Source organism: Cynocephalus volans, chromosome 13 (genome assembly GCF_027409185.1).
Source record: "Cynocephalus volans isolate mCynVol1 chromosome 13, mCynVol1.pri, whole genome shotgun sequence".
Taxonomy (NCBI): Eukaryota; Metazoa; Chordata; class Mammalia; order Dermoptera; family Cynocephalidae; genus Cynocephalus; species Cynocephalus volans.
The window spans coordinates 64,383,672-64,408,345 of NC_084472.1; the positions used below are offsets into that span (position 1 = coordinate 64,383,672).

The window sequence follows — 24,674 nt, forward strand, 5'->3', positions numbered from 1 at the left end:
TGTATGAAAAACTGCTGTCCTCTGGCAAATGTCCTCCTTATTACACATGCTGCTGCGACGGCGGCAGTGGAGGCTGCCGTTTGCACAAAACCTTTTCTTCATTTCCAATGCAGGAAGAAGTACCAGTCTGCACTTTATATAAGCGGAACCTGTGAAGGGACAGCCAAAGCCTAGGAAGCCTTGACTCTGAAAGTCTAAACACAAGCTAAGGAAAATAAACTAGCCGAGGGTATATGAATGAAAGGAAGAAAAAAGACAGAAGGAAGGGAGGGAGGGAGGGAGACCAAAGTGAAATAAAATTTCTGTCACCAGTAAAAATAAATTATTTTCTCTGACAAGTCCCCAGGCAGTGAGAAAGCTTGCCCAGAGGCAGAATGGGCACAGCCTGAGATTTTCCTCCTCCCCCTCAACTGTGATACAGACCTCTACATGGGGCCTCTCTCTATGTGCACTTCTGTCCTACAAGGGTGGATCCAGGTATCACAGGGCCTGAAGCTTACACAATTTAGGGCTTCATTACAGCAAAGGAGACAGATTCATACAAAACTAGTGCAGCGCCTTGGAAGGCACCTACTCAGGTGGAGGTCCTGAAGGTCAGCTTCATTAGCTTCAAGGTCAGTCTGTTTCTGCTCCCAGGGCTGAAAATGACTGAGGGAAACAAGCTTTGATCGGGCATGCTGACAAACAGACACCAAGCTCCTATTGATTTCCACTCAACAACATTGATTCAGCATTATTGCTGGGGATACATGGGGATTATAATACCTTGTCATCACCATCAAAAATTTTAATGTAATTGTGAAGATAGGATTTATATAGCTGAAACACACAGGCTGGTAATACCATGTGTTTTTCGGACTATAGCTGAATTTTTTTTTTAATTTCATTAGTGTGGCAGATAAAACAGGAAAAGTTTTTATGGTTAAATTTGTGATTGATGGATTAGCAAGATAAAGAAGTACCAAATACTGAAATTTTATTATGGTCAACTTACCTAAATTCTACCATAATCACAGCAAGAAAAGATAAATGATCAGGGGATGGATATATTATCTACCTTAAGTGAATCATCATATAATATATGCATGGATTGAAACATACACTATAACCTCACAATTATGGACAATTAAATTTTAAAATAACAAAAGTTTTTTTTACTATTTTGAACAATTGTCACATTAAATGAATGTGTTTACCAGAAATAACCAGACCAATTCACGGTGGTTGGCTTCTTCCATTTTTGATGCTTGAAGATGTCTGGTACTCACCATCAGTTATGGTCAATCTCATCACAAAGGTTTCATTTTCTCCTGTGCTGGCCTCGAAGTAGCAGCGGTAAAGTCCTGAGTCAGAGGCAGTGGCATGGGGAATGACGATGAAGCTCCTTCTCCCTCCCTGGCTACAGTTGGTCAATATTTGTCTTCGGTACCTGGAGGTATAACTTCTCCCTTGGGACAAGTTGCAGCAGGTTAAGAGGTCAATTTGATAAGGCTGGATCTTTTCCCATATAACCTGTTGCATTGGCCCCTTCATTTGAAGCTGACAGGTGAGTGTGATGTCTTTTCCAGGTTCTGAGACTGTGTGGCTATCTGATGGCACAGCTATCTCAAAACTGTCTGAAAAGAAAAAGTAAATGATTACAGTTAGGTTGTCGAATTTTTAGATGAGAAAGTGGAAACTACCCAGAAAGTTCTGCCAAAGTGATAGGTGACATTACTTAACAAAGTTTCATCAATTGTAAGTGATATCTTTATACCACATTTTTGCAAGAGAAAGGATTTTTTTTAAAGGCTGGTAGATAAATAGAAAGGAGGATACAATTGCTCACACATTAGCCCTTAATGAGAAACGTAACCAAAACCCCGGTGCTTTCCTTGGTAGTAATCATATCAAGAGGCTAGATTTCACAACAAGACTATTATGCAAAAAGGTTGATCTGGTGACTCAAACACTGACTTCGAGGATCAGATTAAATGCTATCCCCATCAAAATACTAATGACCTTCTTCACAGAAATAGAAAAATAACCATAGGACTTCTACACAACCACAAAAAACCCCCAAATAGCCTAAGCAATCTTAAGGAAAAAGAAAAAAGCTGTACAAATCACACTGTGATTTCACAATATACTACAAAGCTACAGTAACCCAAACAGCATGGTACTGGCATAAAAACAGACACATAAACCAATAGAACAGGATAGAGAGCACAGAAGTAAATCCATGCATTTACAGCCAACTGATTTTTGGCAAAGTGCCAAGAATACACAATGGGGAAAAGAAAGTCTCTTCAATAAATAGTGCTGGGAAAACTGGATATCCACATGCAAAAGAATGAAATTAGATACTTATCTCACACCATATGGAAAAATCAACTCAAAATGTTTTAAAGACTTAAATGTAAGACCTGAAACTATGAAACTGTTAGAAGAAAACATAGGGGAAAAACTCCTTGACCTTGGTCTGGGCAATGATATTTTGGATATGAATTCAAAAGCATAGGCAATAGTAGCAAAAACAGACAAATGGGATTACATCAAACTAAAAAGCTTCTGCACAGCAAAGGAAACAATCAACAGAGTGAAGAGACAACCTACAGAATGGGAGAAAATATCTGCAAACCTTACATCTGATAAGAGGTTAATATCCAAAATATATAAGGAAAATGTATAAGGAACTCAAACAACTCAGTAGCAAAAAAAAAAAAAAAGACCTGCTTTTAAAATGGGCAATATTTCTTAAAGGAATATATGCAAATGGCTAACAGGTATACAAAAATATGCTCAACATCACTAAGCATCAGGAAAATGCAAATTAAAACTACAATGAGATATCACCTCACTCTTGTTAGAATGGCTATTATCAATAAGGTGAAAGACAAATGTTGGCAAGCATGTGGAGAAAAGGGAACACTTGTACACTGTTGGTGGGAATGTAAATTAGTACAGCTACTATGGAAAACAGTACAGGGGTTTCTCAAGAAATTAAAAATAGAACTACCAATTGATCCAGCAATATCACTACTGGGTATAAAATCAAAGGAAATTACATCAGTATGTTGAAGAGATATCTGCACCCTCATGTTTAGAGCAGCACCATTCACAATAGCCAAGATATGGAATCAACCTAAGTGTCCATCAGTGGATGAATGTATATTTTTTAAAAAGTATATTTATATACACAATGGAATGCTATTAAGCGATAAAAAGAAGGAAATTTCGTCATTTGTTACAACACAGATGAACCTGGAAGACATTATGTTACGTGAAATAAGCCAGGCACAGAGTGTCAAATACTGCATGATCCCATTCATACGTGGAATCTGAAAAAGGTGAACTCACAGAAGTAGAGAGGAGAATGGTGATACCAGAGGCTGGGGAAGTTGGGGGGCAGTTAGATAGCAGGAATAAGTTCAGCATGGTGACTACAGTTAATGGGGATTTATTGCATTCTTGGAAAATGCTGAGTGAATAAGTGTCCTCACCACAATACTGACCGCTATGCGAGGTAATGCATATGTTAATTAGCTAGACATTCCACAATGTATATATATTTAAAACATCATGTTTTACACTATAAATACATACAATTTTATGTACCAATTTTAAAAAAAGGAAGAAAAAATTTTTAAATAAAATTTCAAAATAAAATAAAATCCAAAAGCTCCAAAAGAAAAAAAAAAAGATGTCACATTTGAAAAAGAGAGTGAAATTAAGTCTAAACGATAAAAAGATTTGCTATCTATATTAAAATAGAACACTATAATAATAGTCTGTAATAGTTTTATCCCCACTGAAACTAGCTTCTTATCTTCAGCAAGTGGTTCCATGTGTCAAAATGTTGTTGTAAAGAGAAAACCACAGCACTCCGGTTTTTCAGTCTACACCCATACAACTATTAACCAAATTAACTTTACCCACATAACAAGCACACAGGAAACATTTCATCTCTTGTAATAAATTAACACAGGAAAAGGGAAGGGAAAAAAGGAAAGGAAGAAAATTCATAAGAAATGGAAAAAGAAAAAGAAAAGAAAAGCTTAAAGGAAACAAAAAGAGGAAATTAAAATAGAAATTGAGACAGGGAAAGGAAGATGAGAAAAGAAAGAAATGAGAGACAATATAAACAAAAGGCTAAATCAGATACCAGCACACTGTGCTGAGAAAAAAGGAAGAGAAACCAATTTTTATGCGAGCCATTCTGGGCCCACAGAAATAAGAGGTAGGACAGCCCTGGTTCAGTTGACGTTTGTCTTCAGCATTCACACTCACCACCTCGGGAGTTTTCTGTATCCTGAGCCTATGCAGCCAAATCCTGTCTCAGGAAGCAGCCCCACGCACCTGTATAAAACGGGGTCCGCTCTTAGGAGTGTCTGCATTTTCACAAAGGGCAAAACCATGAAGCAGTGGAGAAAATCTCCAGTGATGAATATCAAGGCCTGGAGTCACAGATGGAGCTGTCCTTGGGGAGCAGGGTGCAGGGAAGCTACAGCACAGGCTCTGTGTAAAGACCCAGACCCACCTGCCCAAAGACTCAAACTAGAACTGAAAGAAGCAGGCCCCATCCCCAGAGGCAGGTGATTTGGAAGCACTGAGTAGCCCCCGACTAGTTAAGAGGGTAACTGGCTGGTGTCAGATCGTAACTGAGACCCACACAAGGTCTGCAGAACGTGCCTTGCATCAGACGTTGCTTGCTGGCTGTTTGGATTGCCAGCTCCTCCTGCACGATGGTACGGGAGCTACCCAAGATGATGCTGAAAACAGTGACCAGGAAGACCCCACACAAACAAGAGAACCCCACCATCCTAATGTTCCTGGAATCGAAAAGTGAATCCACTTAAAATAGGGACCAAAATGTCACAGTTATTAAGGAAGAAAAAAGTTTGATTCAAATTTAATCTTAAAAATAGAAACAAAAATAATAACCAGTTTGTTCTATTCTTATTTTTAGGCATGTTTAATTCTTAGAAAAAACATAGAATAGACTGTGTGTTTTTTCTATGTGATTTTTATTGCAGGATATCATAATAAAATACTCTGTATTTTGAATGTACAGAATGACTTTTCTGGCATAATAACAGATCGTTTTTGAAAATTATTTCAGTGCTTCACGCCCTTTTCCAAGCACCACTCAAGCCCCACTATGCCTTCCTGGGGACACCTGTGCATCATGCTACTGCTCTGTCCCCCAGCACATTCCCGGCTGCTGGCCTGTCCTCCACCGTCCTCACTGGTCAGTGGCTCTGCAGGCAATTTGAGCAGCTCTGCAAAACCACCCACTAACTTCACAAGACCCTGAGTCGTTTTACTATTGGCTTCCTAAGCCCAGGCCTCTGACAGACCTTTTACACCACTCTGTCCTTGGCACCTAGAACTATACTTGACATACAGTAAGAAAGTCAATCAATATCTTTTGAACAAAAAATTAATTTGCAATTTCACTTTGCAGTCAATATGCAGTGCGTTTCCATTGATGGGGGGTGGTATTTACATCCATATTAACTCTAATACTAAGATATTATTTAAAACGATATTTGTAATGCCAAAATGAATTAACTGTTCTAGGCAACAATTATCAATGTCTGCAGATTCACTTAGAAGACACTCTTGTTTTCACAATGCCACCATGGAAATAGCAACCTTGCCAGAATCATCAAACCTGATGCTGACCAAGCCTCTAAATCTAACTACCAATTTACAGAACTACAAAGAGCAGAGAAACATGTTAAATGACACCAGGGGAAAGCAGAAATGGGAGCACAGAAAACTCAAAGTGACAACAACAACCAAAAAAAAAAAAAAATGAGAAAGAAGGAGTGGAAGAAGAAGAGGAAGGAACCTGTAGGTAAAAAGAGACTTAAGCGTATGAAAAAGTTATAACGTGTGGAACTCGAAAAAAGCAATATTCATAGCACGACTGGAGAAACATAAAGCAGACATCTAATAATTTTAAGGAATTCTTGCTTTTCTGAGGATGAAACCTTTACAGATGAAATGATACAACATCCAAAATTTGCTTTAGAATAATCAAGGGGAAGAGGGAGTGTGAGAAATACAGAACAGTAATATTGGCCCAGACTTGACAGTTGGTGCAGCTCTATGATGGGCACGTGGGAATGTATTATACTATTCTTTCTATCTGTGTATGCATTTGAAAATTCCATAACAAAAGGCTTAAAAATATTTATACAAGATTTGAGAAGCAAGAGAACTAACCTAAACTGAAGCACCTACTTTGTGAAAGGCACTTCACACACTCAATCTCTAATCCTCATAACAATATAATCAGCTCCTTATTAATGTGCCTGTTTCCGAGATGAAAAAAAGAAAAACACCCAAGCAACTTTCCTAAGGTGCTGTGCTGGCAAACAGCAGGATCAGAAACCAAACAAATTCATTTGGTTCCAAAGCCCCACATTTTTCAGGTCAGAACAACACTACCTCTAAAGTCTCCTGTATCTTCGACCTCTGCTTCTAAATGGATGCTTTTCCCCATCTCTAGATAGGGTCTTTCTGCCACCCCTGGAAACCAGCTTTTGACTCTGGTGCCACCCAATCCCTCTTTCTTCTTCCCTATTCGTTCAAAATTCTGGAAGGAGTGGGCTCCTCCCCAGCCCTGCCTAGTCATTTCTCCTGTGCTCTTCAACACAGTCAAGGGTCCTTTTCCACCAGTGCACCAACTCTGCAAATGTCACCAATGTTCTTGACTAGGACACTAGAAGTCCTGCCCGCCTCCTTTCTAACCCCTCTCCACAGTCTCCTTCAGGGCTCCTCTTTCTCTGCTGGTCCTTTTAAAATACTGTTGTGTCCCCAGGATTCCATTGCTCTTCCCTCTCTACCGGCCATCCCTGGGCAATCCTATCTCCTCTCACTTCTCGGGCATCTCTTATGTGCGGATGAAGCACAAAGCAATAGCTCTTGCTCAGGCAGACTTCCCCCAGCGTTTCTAAAGCACGAGACAATAACTTGTTCTTAAGATGTTTAAAGCAAACTAAAAATTAAACAACCCAGAATTGCCCTACGCCATCTGCAGGGGCATTACTGTTACACCCACTGATTAGAAGTGATGACAGCAGTGGCTTCACGTATTCCCAACTGCACCTGGACTATGAATTTGCTCAGTTGAGAACTTTTCTAAGAACTCTTCATAATGACCCATAGAAATGCAAAATACAATGTTGACTACATGATGACTGCGAAAGTATTCTAAAGTAACCTGAGATAAAGCTCTCAAAAATAAGTGAGCAAAATAGACATTCAAATTCCCAATGATAATCAGGCAACACAGTCCAGACAGTGGAGAAGTGGTGCTTTTGAAGCTCACAGGGCATGCGGTGTGGGGGGTGTGCTGAGGGCAGAAGAAGGGGTGCAGACCCGAAATTCCGAATTTCCCAAGAATAACCCTGCCTGCCTGAGAGTTCTGCCTGTGACAGAGAAAAAGCAAAAAGTCATTTGTGGTGGACACTGAACTGAGGTGTCAGGCAGCTTCAAGCAGAACAGAAACAGGAGCCAGCGGTTGCCTTTAACCTAGAACAGGTCGGCGTTCACGGAAAGAGGAACCACACACAGTCTGCCAGCCCCTGCAAACTCCCTGTGGTTCATGTCACACGTAGAAGACAATGACAGACATGGATGGCATGTCTATAAAAAGCTGCAATGTTCCCCAATGACGAAGTTTGGGGGTGTTATGGGTTAAATTATGTCTTCCAAATGCTTATGGTGAAGACCTAACACCCAGTACCTGAGAATGTGACCTTATTCAGAAACAGGGTTGTTGCAGATGAAATTAGTTAAGATGAGGTCATACTGGGGTAGGATGGGTCCCTCAACCAATAAAAGGAGGAAATTTGGACACAGACAAGCACATAGGGAGAATGCCATGTGAAGATGAAGGCAGAGATAGTGGTGATGCTTCTACAAGCAAAAGAATGCCAAAGATGGCCAGAAACAGCCACAAGCTGGAGGAAGCCTTGGAACGGATGCTTCCCTGCGCCTCTCAGAAGGAACCGACCCTGACGACACCTTGAGCTCAGACTGCCAGCCTCTAGAACTGTGAGGCAATAACTTTCTGTTGTTTAAGCCACCCAGATTGTGGCATTCTGTCATGGCAGCCCTACGACACTAATACAGGGATAAGGACTTAATCGGGACAACATTGTGGGCACAGTCTGGACCAGAAGCAGCAAGGCCACCCTGTTAGGGAAATCAGCCGTGTTCACAAACTCCCTCCCCGCGTATTGCCATTTTCTGCCCATCATTTAAAGTGCCGATAAAAGGTAGAGGAACCAAACAAGATAAAAATAAGCTAAAATTGCTTGACTGAAAGGCATAGATAAAGCGGGAAGAACAAGAGCTACGGCGAAGAAATTAAAACTCAACCTGACAAAGCCGTCACGAAGGCAGGCCAAGCAAGGCCATTTATTTAAAAGAAAAAAAGTAACTAGAATCAGGCGAGCATGTCCTGATGACAAATCAGAGATTTGGCCCAGAAAGTACGTATTAGGAGAAGATTTGCAGTACGTCCAAACGCGATGCTCCTGTCTAAGCACAAAGGACAAGTGACTTGCAGTGCAGGCCCAGGCAGGTCTGCTATTCAAATGAGCTATGACTCAAAGCACTGCTGGGGCCACCCACCCCCAGCCAGACACCCCGGCCATCCATCTCCCCTGGCAGCTTCCTGGGGCACCCGAAGCCTGAGATCCTCGATCTCAAGGGTAACTGTTGATCGTCTTGGTGCAGCTTTTGGTTAGAATCTATTTGTTAAAAAACAACTTTCATTTCTTTTGTTGTAGCAGAAAAAAAAAAAAAACAGGAAAAAAAAAAAACTTTCAATCTCTCCACCACAGTAGAGAACGAGGCTATTTATTTAAGTCAGAACCACAGTTTGCTGAAGCACACGAAAAAGTCTAACTTTTGAGCAATTCTGCAATTTCTCCCAACCAGAAAAATACCTGACTAATGGGATATAAGAATTTTAAATAGTACATTTCCAAGGTCTGGTAAAAGCAAGAGATGACAAAATAGCCCCAAAGCATTGGTTTATTTTCTACTAAAATGTTACCAATCAGCCTCCCGGATTACAAAATTTAATGTAGACTTTCTGCATGGCAGGTTTTTAACAGAAAATGATATCAAAAGATTAACACTGTCTCTAATCATCCCCTGCTAGAGAACAGATTGTTAGTGAGTTGTCCCTGGAGACCACATTAAGCATTTTATCTCATATATACTTAAAAATATTTTCAGTACATTTTAAAAGCAAAATAGCAAGCCTTGAATGAGTGCTTACTATGTGCCAGCATTCAATGCATCACATGTGCTAACACATTTAGCCCCACAGATAAACCACCCAGCTGGTGAATGGCACAGATATTCCCACCAGGCAGGGGACCCATGAGCTGTGCCCAAACCAGCCCCGCCAACCCTCCTCCCTGTGAAGGGACTTCAGTGATACCCAGAGTTTTCTTTTCTACCCTGCAAGGGTGCTGGATTTCAGAGAAACAAAAGAGGCTCTGAGGAAGCCTCTGCTCCTAAATATCTTGTTTTCTGATGCCTGAAATCCTATAATTAGAAATCAACGTCTGTACTTGCCCTTGTTCAAATGCATATAAAAACTTAAATTCCTGGCAGGCACCAACATATTCGTGTGAAATTGTCCACTAGATTGCTTTCCAAGTGGAAGGGAAGAAAGCAGGTTGCCACAGGAGAATGGCCCAGAACAGATCAGCTGTAGCCAAGGAGAGAGAGAAGAGCCAGGAGCAGTCTCACCAGAGCCACCATGGGTGCCACAGGGGAGTGCCTGTAAGTGCAGGGTCGGGTGGGAGACAATGCAGGGAGAAAGCTACCAACAGGAGATAATGAAAGTTCACTCCCTTCTTCCTTCCTTCCTTCCTTCTTTCCTCCAATAAGGATTGCTGAGTATTGACATAAAGACAACTAACTCAGACAGTTCTGAGTTAGGAAAGAGAAACATAAACAGGAAATTACGATAAAGATGTTAAGTCCCCAAAAGAACCAAGTGCTGGGAGAACAGATAGCCTCTAGAAATCCTCCCCTGAGAGGCCCCGATGTCCCAGAGCCCTGGGACACAGAGCCACGGGGCTGGTGATGCAGCTGTGGGCTGGTGGCTCACTAAGGTCTGTCAAAGTTTCTCTGACCAAACACAAAGGTATTTTCACAAGAAAATCTGCTTAGGACCCCAAACTCAAGATATTCGATGGCCTGAGCTTGGTGTATTTACAGAATCTGTCCCAAGTTCAATTTTCTCCCCATTCCCATGTTTTCTACCTAGGTCACTGCATTAGTTCGTTTTGTGTTGCTATAACAAAATACGTGGAACCAGGTAATTTGTAAAGAAAATGAAGTTTATTTGCTTCCAGTTTCTGAGGCTGGGAAGACCAAAGTCCACCCGGTAGAATGACAGTGACCCAGGGGTCTCACATTGCAAGATGGTGGAAGCACAGAGCAGAGAGAGAGAAAGGCAGACTTTCCTCTTTTGTTAAAGTCCTCAGAACCATGCCCTTGACCACCATTTTTAATCCATTCATTACTGCACAGTCCTACAATACAATCACCTCTTCAAGGCCCCACCTTTCAATTATCATAATAGGATTTGCCACCCTCTTAACAGTCACAGTGGGGGCCAAGTTTCTAATTCATAAAATGTGAGGGACACAATTCAAGCTCCAGGGAGTTTTGGGGGGACCTAATTCAATCCACTACAGTCACTATTTACTTTAGTGACTACTTCATTACATGTCCTTTATGTTTCTGGTTGGTTTTGTGGAGAACAAATACGTAGCATTTCTGATGCATGGCATACGAAAAATGAAGCAGCAGCAATTGATGCAATTGTTAAACATGGGAAAATAAGAAATGACAAATGCACAATGCACTACACACATATTACATGCACATGGATGTGCACACTTCAACTGCCATAGAAGGGCAAGATTTAACAAAACCTGGTTTTCAACACACTGCTCAGAAAATGGGTGGTTCACAACCTTTATCAATGTGATTATTATTCAATTAAAATTGCTCTGAAAAACTGAAAAACAATTTCTGCAAGTTTCCTCAGGCAAAAGACATGACCTATGAAATAGAAGACATTTTCTATAAGAAAAAGGGAACATGAGGCCCTCTAGTCTCCCTCAGTATTGCAAAAATCTCCAGTCAGCAATAGCGACAGCATTCAAAGAACAGCAAGCTAAAAATTTGTGTCTGCTCTCTCCTGAAAATTTGAATATGGACCTTGTTTGACTTAGTAAAAAAATTCATGCTCTAATGGGCCACAGTTAAGAAACACTACATGACAGTCAACATCTGTGTTCATTGTAAGGGATAAAGACAAATGATGAGTGGGAAGAACTAAAAGATCCCATCTCAGCTTGGCTGTCTCTAAGCAACAAGCTCCAACTATTGGGCAATGTAGGGACATCCATAAGAGTTGAGAAGGACCAGGCTTGACATGGACACTGGGCAGATGCTTTCAGGGCTCCATGGACACCTGCTGGATGCCTGTGCCCTTCGTAGGCACACCAGCTTCTGTGTGCTTTTTTCCTCCACCAGCCAGCACCTGCCATTCTCTGCTGCAGGACCATCCATGGTGGCTGCAGGCTGCCTTGCTTGGGAATCTGCACATCCAGAGGGACCCTTACCCAGTGACGGACAGGGGTAGGGTCCTCTGCCCCCAATCAGGACCACCTCAGTGCTCTGCCAGACTGGACTAAAGATTACTTCCCCAGGCTTTGCTTAATTTCCTTCCCTTGCTAGGCCCCTTCCCCTTTCCAATCCTGCTTCCTAATGGATTTTCCTGGGAACACCTTCTAGTACATCCCTTTCACACTGATCCTCCTCTCAGGGACTGCTTCTGAGGAATGCAACCCCTATTAGTCCACTTCTGTTGCTTGTAACAGAATACCTGAAACTGGGTAATTTATAAAGAAATGAAATTTGTTTCTTACAGCTTTGGAGTGTAGGAAGTCCAAAGCCTGGGAAACACATCTGATGGGGGCCTTCTGCTTGTTTATGACTCTCCATAGCAACTCAGGATATCAATGGCAAGAATGGGCTAAGCAAGAGAAAGCTAACCTGCTAACTTGCCCTCCTTGTAAAGCCCTCAGAACCACACCCATCACTCCATGAATGGATCAATCCATTCATGAAGGCACAGTCCTCACAATCTAATCACCTCTTCGAGGCCCCACCTTTCAAATACTGTAACAAGATTTCCCACCTTCTTAACACTATTCAAATGGGGGTCAAGTTTCCAATACATGAACTTTGGGGGAACATATTTAACCCATAGCACAACCTAAGGTAGACACAGTTCTGGAACTTTATCAAATTTTACTTAGAACCTAGAATTTGGACTTATACCAGTGTGCCTGGAGGAGGCAGCATGTGGGGCCCTTGAAACATCTTCTTGATAACATTACTTGAGTCCATTAAAAACACTCTCTTCAACACTCTGTCTGGCTTTTTCACTCTCCAAGGCCCAGCAGATCTTACTTCTTCACAGGACCTGCCATAGCAATCTCTCAGCCGCTGAGTCCCACAGTTCTTACTTTCTTTTCATATTTTGTATAATCATGTAAAACAAATTACTAGAGTTGCAAAATATAAATTGTTGTGTTTTCTATTTTTGTGGATATATCTTGCTTTTCTCAATTATGGAGTTCCTTGAAGGTAAAAATTGTTTCTAAAATATGTTTGTTGCTTGTTACTACACCATGTTCCAAAAGTTTCTGAGGTAGTTGTATGATGAATTATATTTATGTTAATCTCAGGAACAGCCTTACATAATACCTTGCACATATTTAATGACCAATAAATACTTGCTCATGCATTTGTTACATCTGTGGGAGTTAAATACAATATCAAAGAAACTTGCACAACAGAAAGAGGGACTGCTAAACCAAACAGAATGAAAATATGAGACTTAGTTACTAGAGGTTTCCCTGTTTTCTCAACTGGACTATTTGATAAAATAGTTGTCTAAATGAACTCTAACTCTAGCCCTTTTCCCCACCAATCCATATCGCATCCAAAACTATATAGCTGAAACGCAAATCTGGCCAGGCTACAGCTGCACTTTAAAAGGTTCACATGTTTCCTGTTGCTACCACAGAACAAAGCACATATCCTTTAGAAAAAGCTTTTTGATTTTACTCCTGACTTTGTCTCCAGTCTCATCCCTTACTAGAATCTGCCATACACTCAAGTTTCACCAAGACCCATACTCACCTTTATGATCTTGCACCTACCATCTCTTCTTCTGGCACAACTTCATATACACCTTCCATCCCATTCCAGGCAAATTGCTACCTATCCTGCAGTACTTAACTGTGATGCCACCTACTTCGAGGAAATAGTTTCTTATTCATCCCAAGATAGGCTAACCTCTCCCTCCTCTGTTTTATTTCTAGACTTTCTATTGTGCGGCCTTTTATTTGTTGTTGTTTCTCCCTGCCCAAAGAAACTAACAACTTCTTAAAGACAATGTACTTCCATTGTGTCTAATCTTAGCACAATGGCAGGCACATTAAGTTGCCCAACAAACTGTGTGAAATCATAGATGAAAAGCCATCCCCGAAGATGACAATGTATCATAAATTTAGTACTCGAAACCTAAAGCAATATTGTCTAGTCCAGGTCCTACAAGACTTTGGGTCTTCATTAACATGTTTGTCAAATGGAAACACACACAAGAGCCATCCCCCCGGTACCACATCCCCTGAGCACCAGTCAGCACCTCAATATTGATGGCTTTAATACCTCCTCTGCAAAGAGCTCCAGGCGATTTTCAAACCACAGAAAGATTGGCAAAAATTTCTCACAGCCCTCTGAGGTAGGAGAAGCTGAAATTACTTAGCTCAAGCTGTAATGAAGTTAAAATGAAAAATATAACAATATTGAAAAACCACTGTGAGTATGGCTGTTAGCAGAGATAGTAGTAATCACTGGATCTGTTTAGAAAAGCAAGCAGTCCAGAAAAGAGACAAAGGATTGGCAGCAGGAGCAAAGCAAGGGTGTCCACGTCATTTATTTTGGATTTGAAAGAAAATATGGGATATATGTATATGAGGGTACTTCAGAGAGCTCATGAAAAACCATTATCCTTCAATTCTACTTTTTGCAAACTTTTTCAAGTACGCTCGTGTGTGTGTGTGTGAATTTGTGTGTGTATATATAAATGAATGGGTATGACAATAAGAGGAAATAATAATGTATTTTGTCAACATTCAGTTGTGCTCTTTATATCAAAAGAAATGTCTACAAATCAATCCTAGGAAACAATAATTTTTTTAAAAGCATTATATATGTGAAGATGATTATCAACCATTAGGTGAAATAGTAAATATTGGAAATAATCTAAATGTCCAGAAACATAATAAGGTTAAGTGTATTATAAAAAATAAAGATGTCAGTATGTCATGTTGGAAATGTTTATAATACAATGTATAAAAAAAAAAATCAATGGTATCTACGCTTTGCTGACAGTTGAAAATATGTGTGCTATGAATAAGAATTGAACAGGAAATGGAAAAATGAAACAGAAAAATGGAATCCTGCACTTTTTCATTTATTTATTTTACACACTTTAAGATCTCTGCAAATGTGGTCTTCATATTTTTGGCACATTGCATTAGTAATTTTCCAAAGAAGTGGGCTCACCTTAGAGACTTGAGTCCAAAGACTGGAGTACAGAAAGGAAAAATAATAACTTCACAGTGGAGACATGTGGCCAACCCACCTTCACCAAGGCATGACGTTTACATCCCCAGTGATATTGCGTTGACATCAGACACCCCCTGATGTAAAGTGATAAGAAGGGCTTCACCTCTGTGGATTCTTTCCAACATCCCATAGTCCTAATCTAATCATAAGAAAAATATCAGACAAATCCCAAGCGGGGGGAACTCTATAGGATAGGGATTGGTATTCCTCAAGAATCTCAAGGTCATGAAAAACGGGAAGAGACAGAAACTATCACAGACCACAAGAGACTGGAGAGAAGTTACAACTCCGTGTAATGTGCTGCCCTGGAGTGGATCCTGGAACAGAAAGACAAGATCAGTGTAAAAACTGGTAAAATCCAAATAAAGTCTAGAGTTCATACTATAGTAGTATACTACTTCCAGTTTCTTTGTTTTAACCAATATGCCAATAACGTGAGATGTTAACAATGGGGGAAACTGCGTGAGTGGTACATGAGAACTCTCTGTATGATCTTTCCAACCTTTCTGTAAATCGAAAAATATTCCAAAATTGCAAGTTTGTTACAAGGGGGAGGGTGTGGGATTTGGGAATCTATAAGAGAAAAGGGAGACAGACAGATGGTAGAGCAGAAGGAGTGTTTTTGAAAGAGCATCTTGAGTGATATAAAGGAAACTGAGAAATACCACGGGGCATTGGGACTGCTCTGTAGTCGGTCAAGAAAGAGGGATAATAACAAGTTATCATGGGTGAAACTAAAGCCATAAATGTCAAACTGGGTGTGGGTGAACTGAGGTAGCTCGACGTGCTGATGTGCATGAAACAGTGTTCACTGAAATTGCCCAACATTTTGTTAGCTAAAAAAATACAAGTTACTCTGTCCCCCTTGAGACAGGTCCACATTGACGAGCATGAGTTAATCCTATTTTTTTTAAGTGAGAAATAAATGTCATCAAATTCAGAGAAAGCTTCAGTGAGAGAGGTTTGGGATGCTGGAGATCCCTACAGAGTTCTTAGTCTTTCCCTTGAGCAAGGAGTAAGGGACGGAGTGGATTAGCAAAAGCTGCTGCACTCTGGTGTCCTTTCTCCAGATACTGACATTTATGCAACTGCAACGTGAAGCTATTAAAAGGCTATTAGCCCGTCAGGTCCTGGGGATGGCCTCTTTCTTTTTGGACGTTGGGACTAAAACAAATTTTAAATGGCCCCAAAATAGATTTTGCTCCAAACCTTGTGTAAAGAAGAACCTCACAGGCAATGCCCACAGAGCAGGACACAGCCAACTCGCCAATCACTCCTCATCTCTCTCATCCCCTCAGTGAGCCAGTGTTCCTCCTGGTGCAGATGAGAATGTGAGGCTCACCACAGCCCGGGACATCTCCCAGTGTCACTCACCAGGAGGCCAGGATCCTCACCTCTAATCCGAAGCAAACACTCTGTTCAGCACTCTTACCTGCCCCTCATAGTTCCATAACCACTTGATTAACATAAAGAGGTAAATACTTTGGAATAAAAATTTTTAAATGTTTTTTTTATTCTTTTCTCAAAATAAAAGGGAATACACTCTCTCTTTCTCAGTCTTTCTCTCTCTGTGGATTTATATGGGTATATATACACGAGGGGTCTTCAAAAAGTTTATGGAAGGATTTGTATATCTTTTAGTTCTATTTTTCCATGAATTGATATACATAAACATATTACTCATGAGTATATGAGTAAACAAAGAATCTTTGTCCGCCAGAAGATATCTCCTAATGATATTTTTTAGCTGTGAACTCAACTTTTTGTTCAATTGAGTGCAGTAAATTCTTCATTCTTTTATATCTACTCAAAACATTTCTTTAACATTTTCCTTTGAACATAAAATTGCCTATTATGCAAAGGATGTTGAGATACCAAACTCAGCCAGGCTGTCTGAATGAGTGACTGGCCACATTTAAGATGGTACCCATTCTATGTTTTTCGTTTGTTTGTTTATATATACGTGTCTTTTTATTCTTTAGTCCTAAGAATAGTCCTAAACTGAAATGTTTAGACTACAAAATTCTTTAAATTTTTGGACATAGAATTCCTCCCCACTGAGGGACAGAACAAATGTCACCCTCATTTGAGGAGGGTTTGCAAATTGGCAAAGTACTATCTTTATCAAGAAGGATAATAATAATCTAATCTCTAGGTCTGAGCTAATAATAATAATAGCCATACTTTCTTGAATACATATTATCTGCATGTCGCTATGCTGAATGCTTTGCATATACTATTTCATTTTAACACTGACAACAATCCAATGAGGCACATTACTATTACCTCATTTTGCAGAGGATGACATTCAGGCCAGAGAGGTAAAGAGAATGGCTAGTCTTTGAACCTGATCCTTTGTAACAAGTGTGATCTATTTCTCTCTCTCCTCTGCTGTAGATGGCAATCAACACAGTGCAACAAGGAGCTAGCAGACAGAGCACACTCAGGAAACTAATCACAGCACACAGGGTGACTCGCTGGTTTCTTATAACTAGAATAAGGTGCTCTCAGACCTGAATGACACTCTGCTTATCATGACTAGAGACAGTAGAAAACATCCCTCTGATGGGCAGATTGCTCGAGCACCAGCAACCAGACGATGGTATACACCATCTCTGGAGACGTGTGGTCAAACCCACCCGCCCAGCCCACTGGCCCAGCATCCACCCACGACATCTTCCCTGGCTCCAGCCCTTGACCTTTTCAAAAAGCAGTGGCGAAGAGGGACAAGCATACTGAGAATATCAGGATATCGCTGAAAGGAAAATGAATATGGGAACATTTTAGAAAATAAATTGGGGGCCGGCCCATGGCTCACTCGGAGAGTGCGGCACTGGTAGCGCCGAGGCCACGGGTTCGGATCCTATACAGGGATGGCCGGTGCGCTCACTGGCTGAGCGTGGTGCAGACCACACCGTGCTGAGGGTCGCAATCCCTTACCGGTCAAAAAAAAAAAAAAAAAAAGGAAAATTGGCAGAGCTTTGAAAACAAAACAAGTCCTTGATTAAGGAGATAAATGCTCCTAAAGGGTGTGTTATTGTCACAGATCACAGATTGGATTATTTTGCCATTTAAATATCTCATTTTTTTTAAAGTGGGAAAAGGACTAGTTTGGTCATAACTAGAAAACAAAATAAACCTTTCATTTTCTAAACATGTAATTTTATTTAAGTGAAAAACTGCCTGAAGCAACTCCACAATTTCATTAATCTATGCTTATGCATTAAAGTGTGAATATTCAAAAAAAAGTAGGTCACCTTAGAGCAAATTTGGTAAACCTATATCTTGCTGTTAGAGTGACAACCTTTGTCATTTACCATTTAAAGTGCATGCAGCAGTCGAGAAGGAGGTAGTGATGGTCCTTTTGCAAGTACAGACCTCACTAGCAGGTAGGAGATGCTGAGGTTAGAGAACCCTCCTCCTAGGGCTCAAATGTCCTAGTCAAACACTCAGCCTGCATGTTATCGAGCAAGGGACTGACCCAAGAGAGACGGGAGAAATCTCAAAAAGGCCTTGAGAATTGAAGAATTATAGACTACCCCATAGGAAAGTGGGAAAAAGAAAGGTGATTCTTATTGAAGTGTGGGAGGAAGAACTTGGCATCCCATGCTTTCTCTATCATTTCTCTTGTTCTTAATGAGGCTTCTGAAAACAAAGCCAGTTGGAGGAAATGCATCTTCTATTAGAGACATTTCCAAAATTTGTGATTATATTTTCTTACCATTATTTCAGAGCAATGATCTACAATATCTAGTTTGTTGTCAAGAACTGAAAATCTCAGGCTCTGGAATTTTACCTTTCTATATGATATTCCATGGGACACACACAGAAGAGCTCTGTAACTCTAAGCATGTTCAATGAATTTGGTGAGACCTCAATTCTTTACAGTCAACCACCTCATATGAGTCCCATTGGCAATTCGAGGAAGAACAGGAGGGACTTAGTTCAAGTTCATTAGCACTACCAGGAAAGAAACTCACAATGTACACTGTGCATCGATAAATCCATTGTGTTCATGGACCAAGGACAGAATATTTCTTTTCAAATTTGACCTGAATCTGTGGTTGGAAATTTCTTGCGATGGCTCTGCCAGTTTCCAATGTCTCACTGAAGAGCTGCACAGTTCAGTATTTGTGCTGGGTTCTGTATATTGCTCTTTTAGAAGAGCATTTCTACTGAAAGAAATTGGAAAAAGAAGAAGGAGCAAGATAGAACTGACTTTTGGCCCTTCCTCTAAATGAGAATGACAACCAAAACCACTTCAGTTGCATTCAGCTGCCACTCTGTAACTCCCAATAACAAAGAAATGTTCCTGCTCTAAAGTAACTAACACACAAATAACCATCAGTTAAGAACCTATATTTTAAATGATGCTTTGAGTTCAGGGCCAAACCTAACAATCCTCAAAGGAATGACAATTAATAATGCAAAAGATCCTAACTCATCTGAAAGTAAATTGATAAAAGAAAAAGTTCATGAAATATTTTTGACCTATTTTAACATACTCATTTTTTTTTTTAGGAATTCTACTCCAGTTTAAATCGAGGGAATATTTCATTTTGAAGTATTAGAACTTTACCAAGAGTTGTTCATTTTGGAAATAGCACCATTGATGACGGTGCCATTCAAGGTAATCAAGTCTTCAACCAAATGTGCAGTCACGGCTTACAGTGATTTTAAGTGGGGTGAACATTTCACCACTGCATTACCTCTTCTCACATGACAGTGCCTGACCATTTGCATATGAAAATACACACTATCTTATAAATTACTTTGTTATTTCTTCTTTATATTACACTTAGAGCATACATTTATTCTTTTGAAATTTTGTGGATAGTTTTCATTATCTATGAGATGATTTCAAAATAGTTAAGGGGACATATAAAGTATTCATAATGAAACAGAATGCTGGGTTGGATAGTGTTGAGAATCCCTACTACTTGCTTTAATTTATTAGTAGCAGTATATGTGGAAATATACAGGGATGTGTAGACATTTCAGTAAATGACCCAAAAGTCTGTATGATGTATTTTTATTCTAATAAATGAACCCGATGTAATGTAACCATAGATCTCTAGTTGATTTTTATTGTGCTATGGTTCCCAATTTTCCAAAATTCATCTAAGACCACACTAAAGTTATAAACACTGGAAGCAAAGATGAAATAGGAAAAAAAAAAAACAAAAACAGAATTCATTTCAGAATACGGTTAGCTCTCAAATACAGTGTTTTGAAGGTAGGTCAGAAACTTAGATAAACACTCCTCCTATGAATTGGTATGTCCTATTGCTATGTGTCATGTTTTAAAAACAGAAACTAATTGAAATGGTTATTTTTTAAATATTTAAACTGAATGTTTGCCATCTCCCTGGCTCTTTTATTTCACTTTAAACTCTTTCTCTAAATTAGGGACGACTTCCATTTCTGCAGTACGGTACACACTTCCCTCCAGTCTGCAATTTAATTTCCACCTCCATAATTTTAATATTTTAAAATCATCGTTTTACACTCTCAATTTTCCTCTAAAATTGTCTTCAGTAATGGCTTCCTAACTCCATTATCTTGGAATAACATTTTTCACATTTATGGGTTTGCCTTTTAGGAGCAAAACAAAACAAAAAGCCATAAAATTTGGGGATCTGAGTCTAATCACAGGATGTCCCCGAGCCAGTAGTAGTGATTACAAATAGACCTATATGTGCTTCAGTCAAGGTGAAGTTTATCACAGTTATGCTATTTCATTTCAGAGGTATATTGCTGTAGAGTAATAGGAGAATAAAGCATTTCTTTTGCCTGTCAATAGATTCAGTTGTATTCAACAGCAAAAATAATTTACTCACAGGCTCAAATTAGGCATATAAGTGATGCATATAAATAAATCATGGATGGCTTAAGCAATCAGACATAACCACTATGATGGCAATTTGTGGTTTTTTGTGGTATAACACAAACAAAACTAAAAATCTCACTGCATATTTCAGAAAGATATTAATTTGGTGCATAGTTACTTATAAAATCACATAAGATAATCAAGACAAAACCAATTTGAAATCATAAAATTTAAGAATCCCTGGGGAATCATTTAGTATAACTTTGACCATCTATCCATCCCTACTTTTCCTCTCCCGATATAGATTGGACCCTGAAAATGAAATATATCTTCTTACAAAATTAAAAATAAAAGGTAAAATTATAGGCTGTCAGACTACTCTGTATGAAATATAATGTTTTCCAGAAGGCTATGACTCAAAACATTTACTCAACAAGAAACAGTGATGTGTTTGATTCATAGAGTAATACACAAAGTGTATTTTCTTGATGTTTAGACAAGAGTCGAACCACAAAATAATATTTTCTAATGAGTCATTGGACTAGAGATCTTAGCTCCATCTTTTGTAATGAATAAATGATTCATCAGCTGAAGTGTGAACCTACTAAGCTTATGAACCTTACTTTGTATACATTTTGTATAGAAGAGAGCACCAGAGAAGATCTTTATTTGCACTCAATGTGCATTCTTCATATTCTCACCAATTTTGATTTAAGGAATGCTGAAATAACACTATAACTTTCTGCATATAAATTCTGAACCTTTGCAGCATGGTGTCTTTCCAGCAATTTCTATATTGGCAAGTGGCATTTCCACATGTCCTACTAACATGATTAGAAACCAGCCCTCACTTCTTTCTTTGCCCGCCCCTCTCATTTAATTCATCTCCAGATTCTGTCACTTCTTTCTCTCTAATACCCTAAATCCACCTACTTGTCTCTTTTCCCACTGGAACAAGATATTATCACTTCTCCCATGCGTGATCATTACAACAGCTTTGTCATGATTCTTTCTACTCATGCCTACCTCTCTTTCATCCATCCCCATAAGACAGCCAGAGCAATCTTGGTAAAAATAAATCTGGTCCTGTAAGTCCCTACCTTAAAATTCCATGCATCCCCCAACCCTTTGGTATAAAATTTAAACTTCTTTGCACATATTATAAGGCCTCATAGAACCAGCCATGGTTTCTCCAAGCTTTGATTTTGACCCACCTCTCACCTTGCCCTGGGCTGTTCTCAGGTTCTCCAATCTACCACCCACACTTGGCCCCGCCTCTGGAATCTGGACTGGGCTACTCCTTTTCCCTGTACTGTCTTTCCTTCCATTCTCCCCCTGCCTTTTGCCTCTGGGCTTAGGAGTCAGTTCTGCTTCTTTCATTAAGATTTTCTGAATCACTCCTGTTCCTCAGACTGGGCTAGACAACCTCTCTTTTATGCTCATATTTTACCTACATCCACCTCTTCATTCACAGTGCTGCCCCTAAGGTATGCCTCTCCTATGGTTGTTGATGTTTTTAAACAAAGCAGAAGGATTTATATGTTTCCTGTGTGGTTTTAGTTTGTTCGTGTTGTCAGTTTTGTTGTTGGTCTTGTTAGTTTGAGCTTTCTTTTCCAAATTGTTACTTTCATCTCTCTTTCGCCATCCAGAACATGAGGTATGCCTGGAGTTATGTGTATAAATATATCTTTAAATTCCTCATATGACTTGGGAAAAAAGTCATTGAAAATGATCAAAGACTGAGTCTTCTCTCTAATAATGAATCCATTGATCACTACGCTTTGGGATAACAGGTGGAGGTCTGGTGAAGGAAGATACATATGACTAGCTTGGATTCACTCTCAAGAAGAGCAAAAGAGGAGCTCTATAATTGCCAAGAGCTCCTGCTTGAAATCTTGGAAACAAGTCAGATGCTCACTAAGCCTGACGATCTTAGGCAGTATCAGACGAAATCTGTGCTGCTCCAGGCCAAGCCAAACACTAAGGGCACATCCGAGGCAGCCCCACGTATTACATAGCTCTTAGTTTTCAACACTGAGGTGAGTTCACCTCAGTTAAAGAAATCAACCTTTAGGATTCTATTGTAAAAGATCTGTGAGGCAGTATTCATGGGATATAAAGTTGAGCAAGACCTATTTCTGCCCTGATAGAGCTTACAAAAAGAGACACTTTCTTCAATCACTAATTCAGTTAAATATAATAAGGGCTTAACACATGATAGAGACTGAAGATGATATTAGAGATAGCGGGGGTAATAAGACAGACTTGGTTCCAGTCCTCACAGGGCATAGAAACTAGTAAAGAAGCCATGAAATTAAACAGATAATTACAACATAAACTTTTAGTTTACACAAAGGGGCACGATGAAGAAGAGTTATATCCCAGGCAAGGAAGCCAAGTTTGACTTGGTGCAAAGCCACAGAGGTCAGCAAGCTTCACACTCAAGGACATCCCAGTGGGAATGGGGAATTTGTTGAAAATACAGATGGAAAGTAGAAGGCCTAGAATATTGGCCAATATGTACATGCTTGGTTTCGTAGCTTGAATGTTTGGGCAGGGCAGTGATGCTCGGGCAAGAGTGAGTTGGTTGCTGTGCTTTGTGTGGACATAGGGAGCAAACAGAGAAGGCAGGAGGGAACAGAGAGCCTGCCCAGAGCTGGAAGTGCACAGAGGAAGTGAAATGATGTCGCTGCTGGAGGATGCGGCAGCCAAAGTGAGAGAAAAGAACAAAAGGGAGAGAAACATCAAACACAGAAAAAGGTTAAAACTTTAAAGAGAAAACGTTTGGATGGTTGTGGCTTCAACCACTGTGTCAAATGAGTATTGGATATCATCTCATCTAATTTGCTGCTTCGTTACTCAAGGAGAACAAAAACCTGGTCGTGGCCTCTCTGTTCCCGTAATGCTCAAGGAGAAGAAGAATATTGGAGAAACTCAAGCAATTCAAACATTCCAGAAAAGCTGTTGGGAAGCTTTTTTTAAACATAGGAGAAAAAAAATGACTTTTTATATAGCTAAAAATAATATCTAAAATATTGCAAAAGCCTTGAACCAGGGAATTTTATCACATAAGACAAAACATTTCATTTTCAACATAATATTTAAAGGACTGTCTGGGAGGCAGATAAAACCCTTCCAGCAACGTGCAATATCAAAAGAAAGCTAATGACTCTACTTTTTGAAAGAACTGAAGAAAGGAAGATTATTTGAGTTTTAAGAACAAATAAATGCTGAAGAGACAAAGCATATTATCTCTGCGTGAAATAAATGACACTACGCAAAGCATATTTTCATCTCATTCTGCTGAACAATGCAGGGCAGGCTTAAGAGGTCTGACAAAATGAATTGCTTAGCATGACTGATTCATAACTACCAGTAACAAGATATGTAATTTACTGAATACTCCCAAATACTCAATGAGGAATTTTTAAATGAAGTTCTTTCAAAAACGAGTCAATTAGCTACTATAAGGAGCATGAGCCTTCTCCTCACCTTTATCTATTTCTGTTCTTGCTCTATTCTGCAGAAACTCAAAGTCAAAACTGGAAATGGGAAAAACTGAAGATTGTCTTAACTGTCTTGCTTATCTTAGGAAAGTTATTACAAGTGAGCTTAATTCTTTACCTCCATTTTTTTCTGATAAAATCTTGCCTAGTGGTCTCTTTGTTGTTCACATTTATGAATCTCCACTTTATATTTTTTGAAACACAGAAATTTTCCATAGAAAGTACATCCCCTACTACCTTCAAATGTCCATTTGAATAGAAGATAAAAACAATGCTCTGTGAAGTTTATAATATGTCATCACTTACTGTCTCAGAAATGCACCCCTTTCTTCATTTTTATATTATTTGCGAAAGCTCAACTCTTCTCTTTTTTTGCTTTCATGAAAGATTTGGCCTCTGTATTTCTCTCTTTATCCAGTACTACTCATAATTCTTCAAAAGTAAAACTGCTTTGGTACATTCTTCTTTATGTTGTTATTTGGCCAATTAATAATCGTATTTAATATATGTTAAGTATTTGCAAAGTGACATGAGATATCATAAATACTTTCCAGGGAATGTTTTGTTGCATCTCAAAAGCACCCAACATTTTAGGCACT

At 39.5% G+C, this 24,674-nt stretch overlaps 1 protein-coding gene across 1 annotated transcript in view; it reads right to left on the reverse strand.

The window, feature by feature from the left end:
• CD226 (CD226 molecule) overlaps nucleotides 1–24,674 on the reverse strand; it is a 91,413-nt gene that overhangs the window by 34,402 nt on the left and 32,337 nt on the right. The window contains exon 3 of the mRNA XM_063077538.1: nucleotides 1,269–1,616. Within this exon, the coding sequence (XP_062933608.1) occupies nucleotides 1,269–1,616 (348 nt within the window). The remainder of the gene's footprint in view (nucleotides 1–1,268; nucleotides 1,617–24,674) is intronic.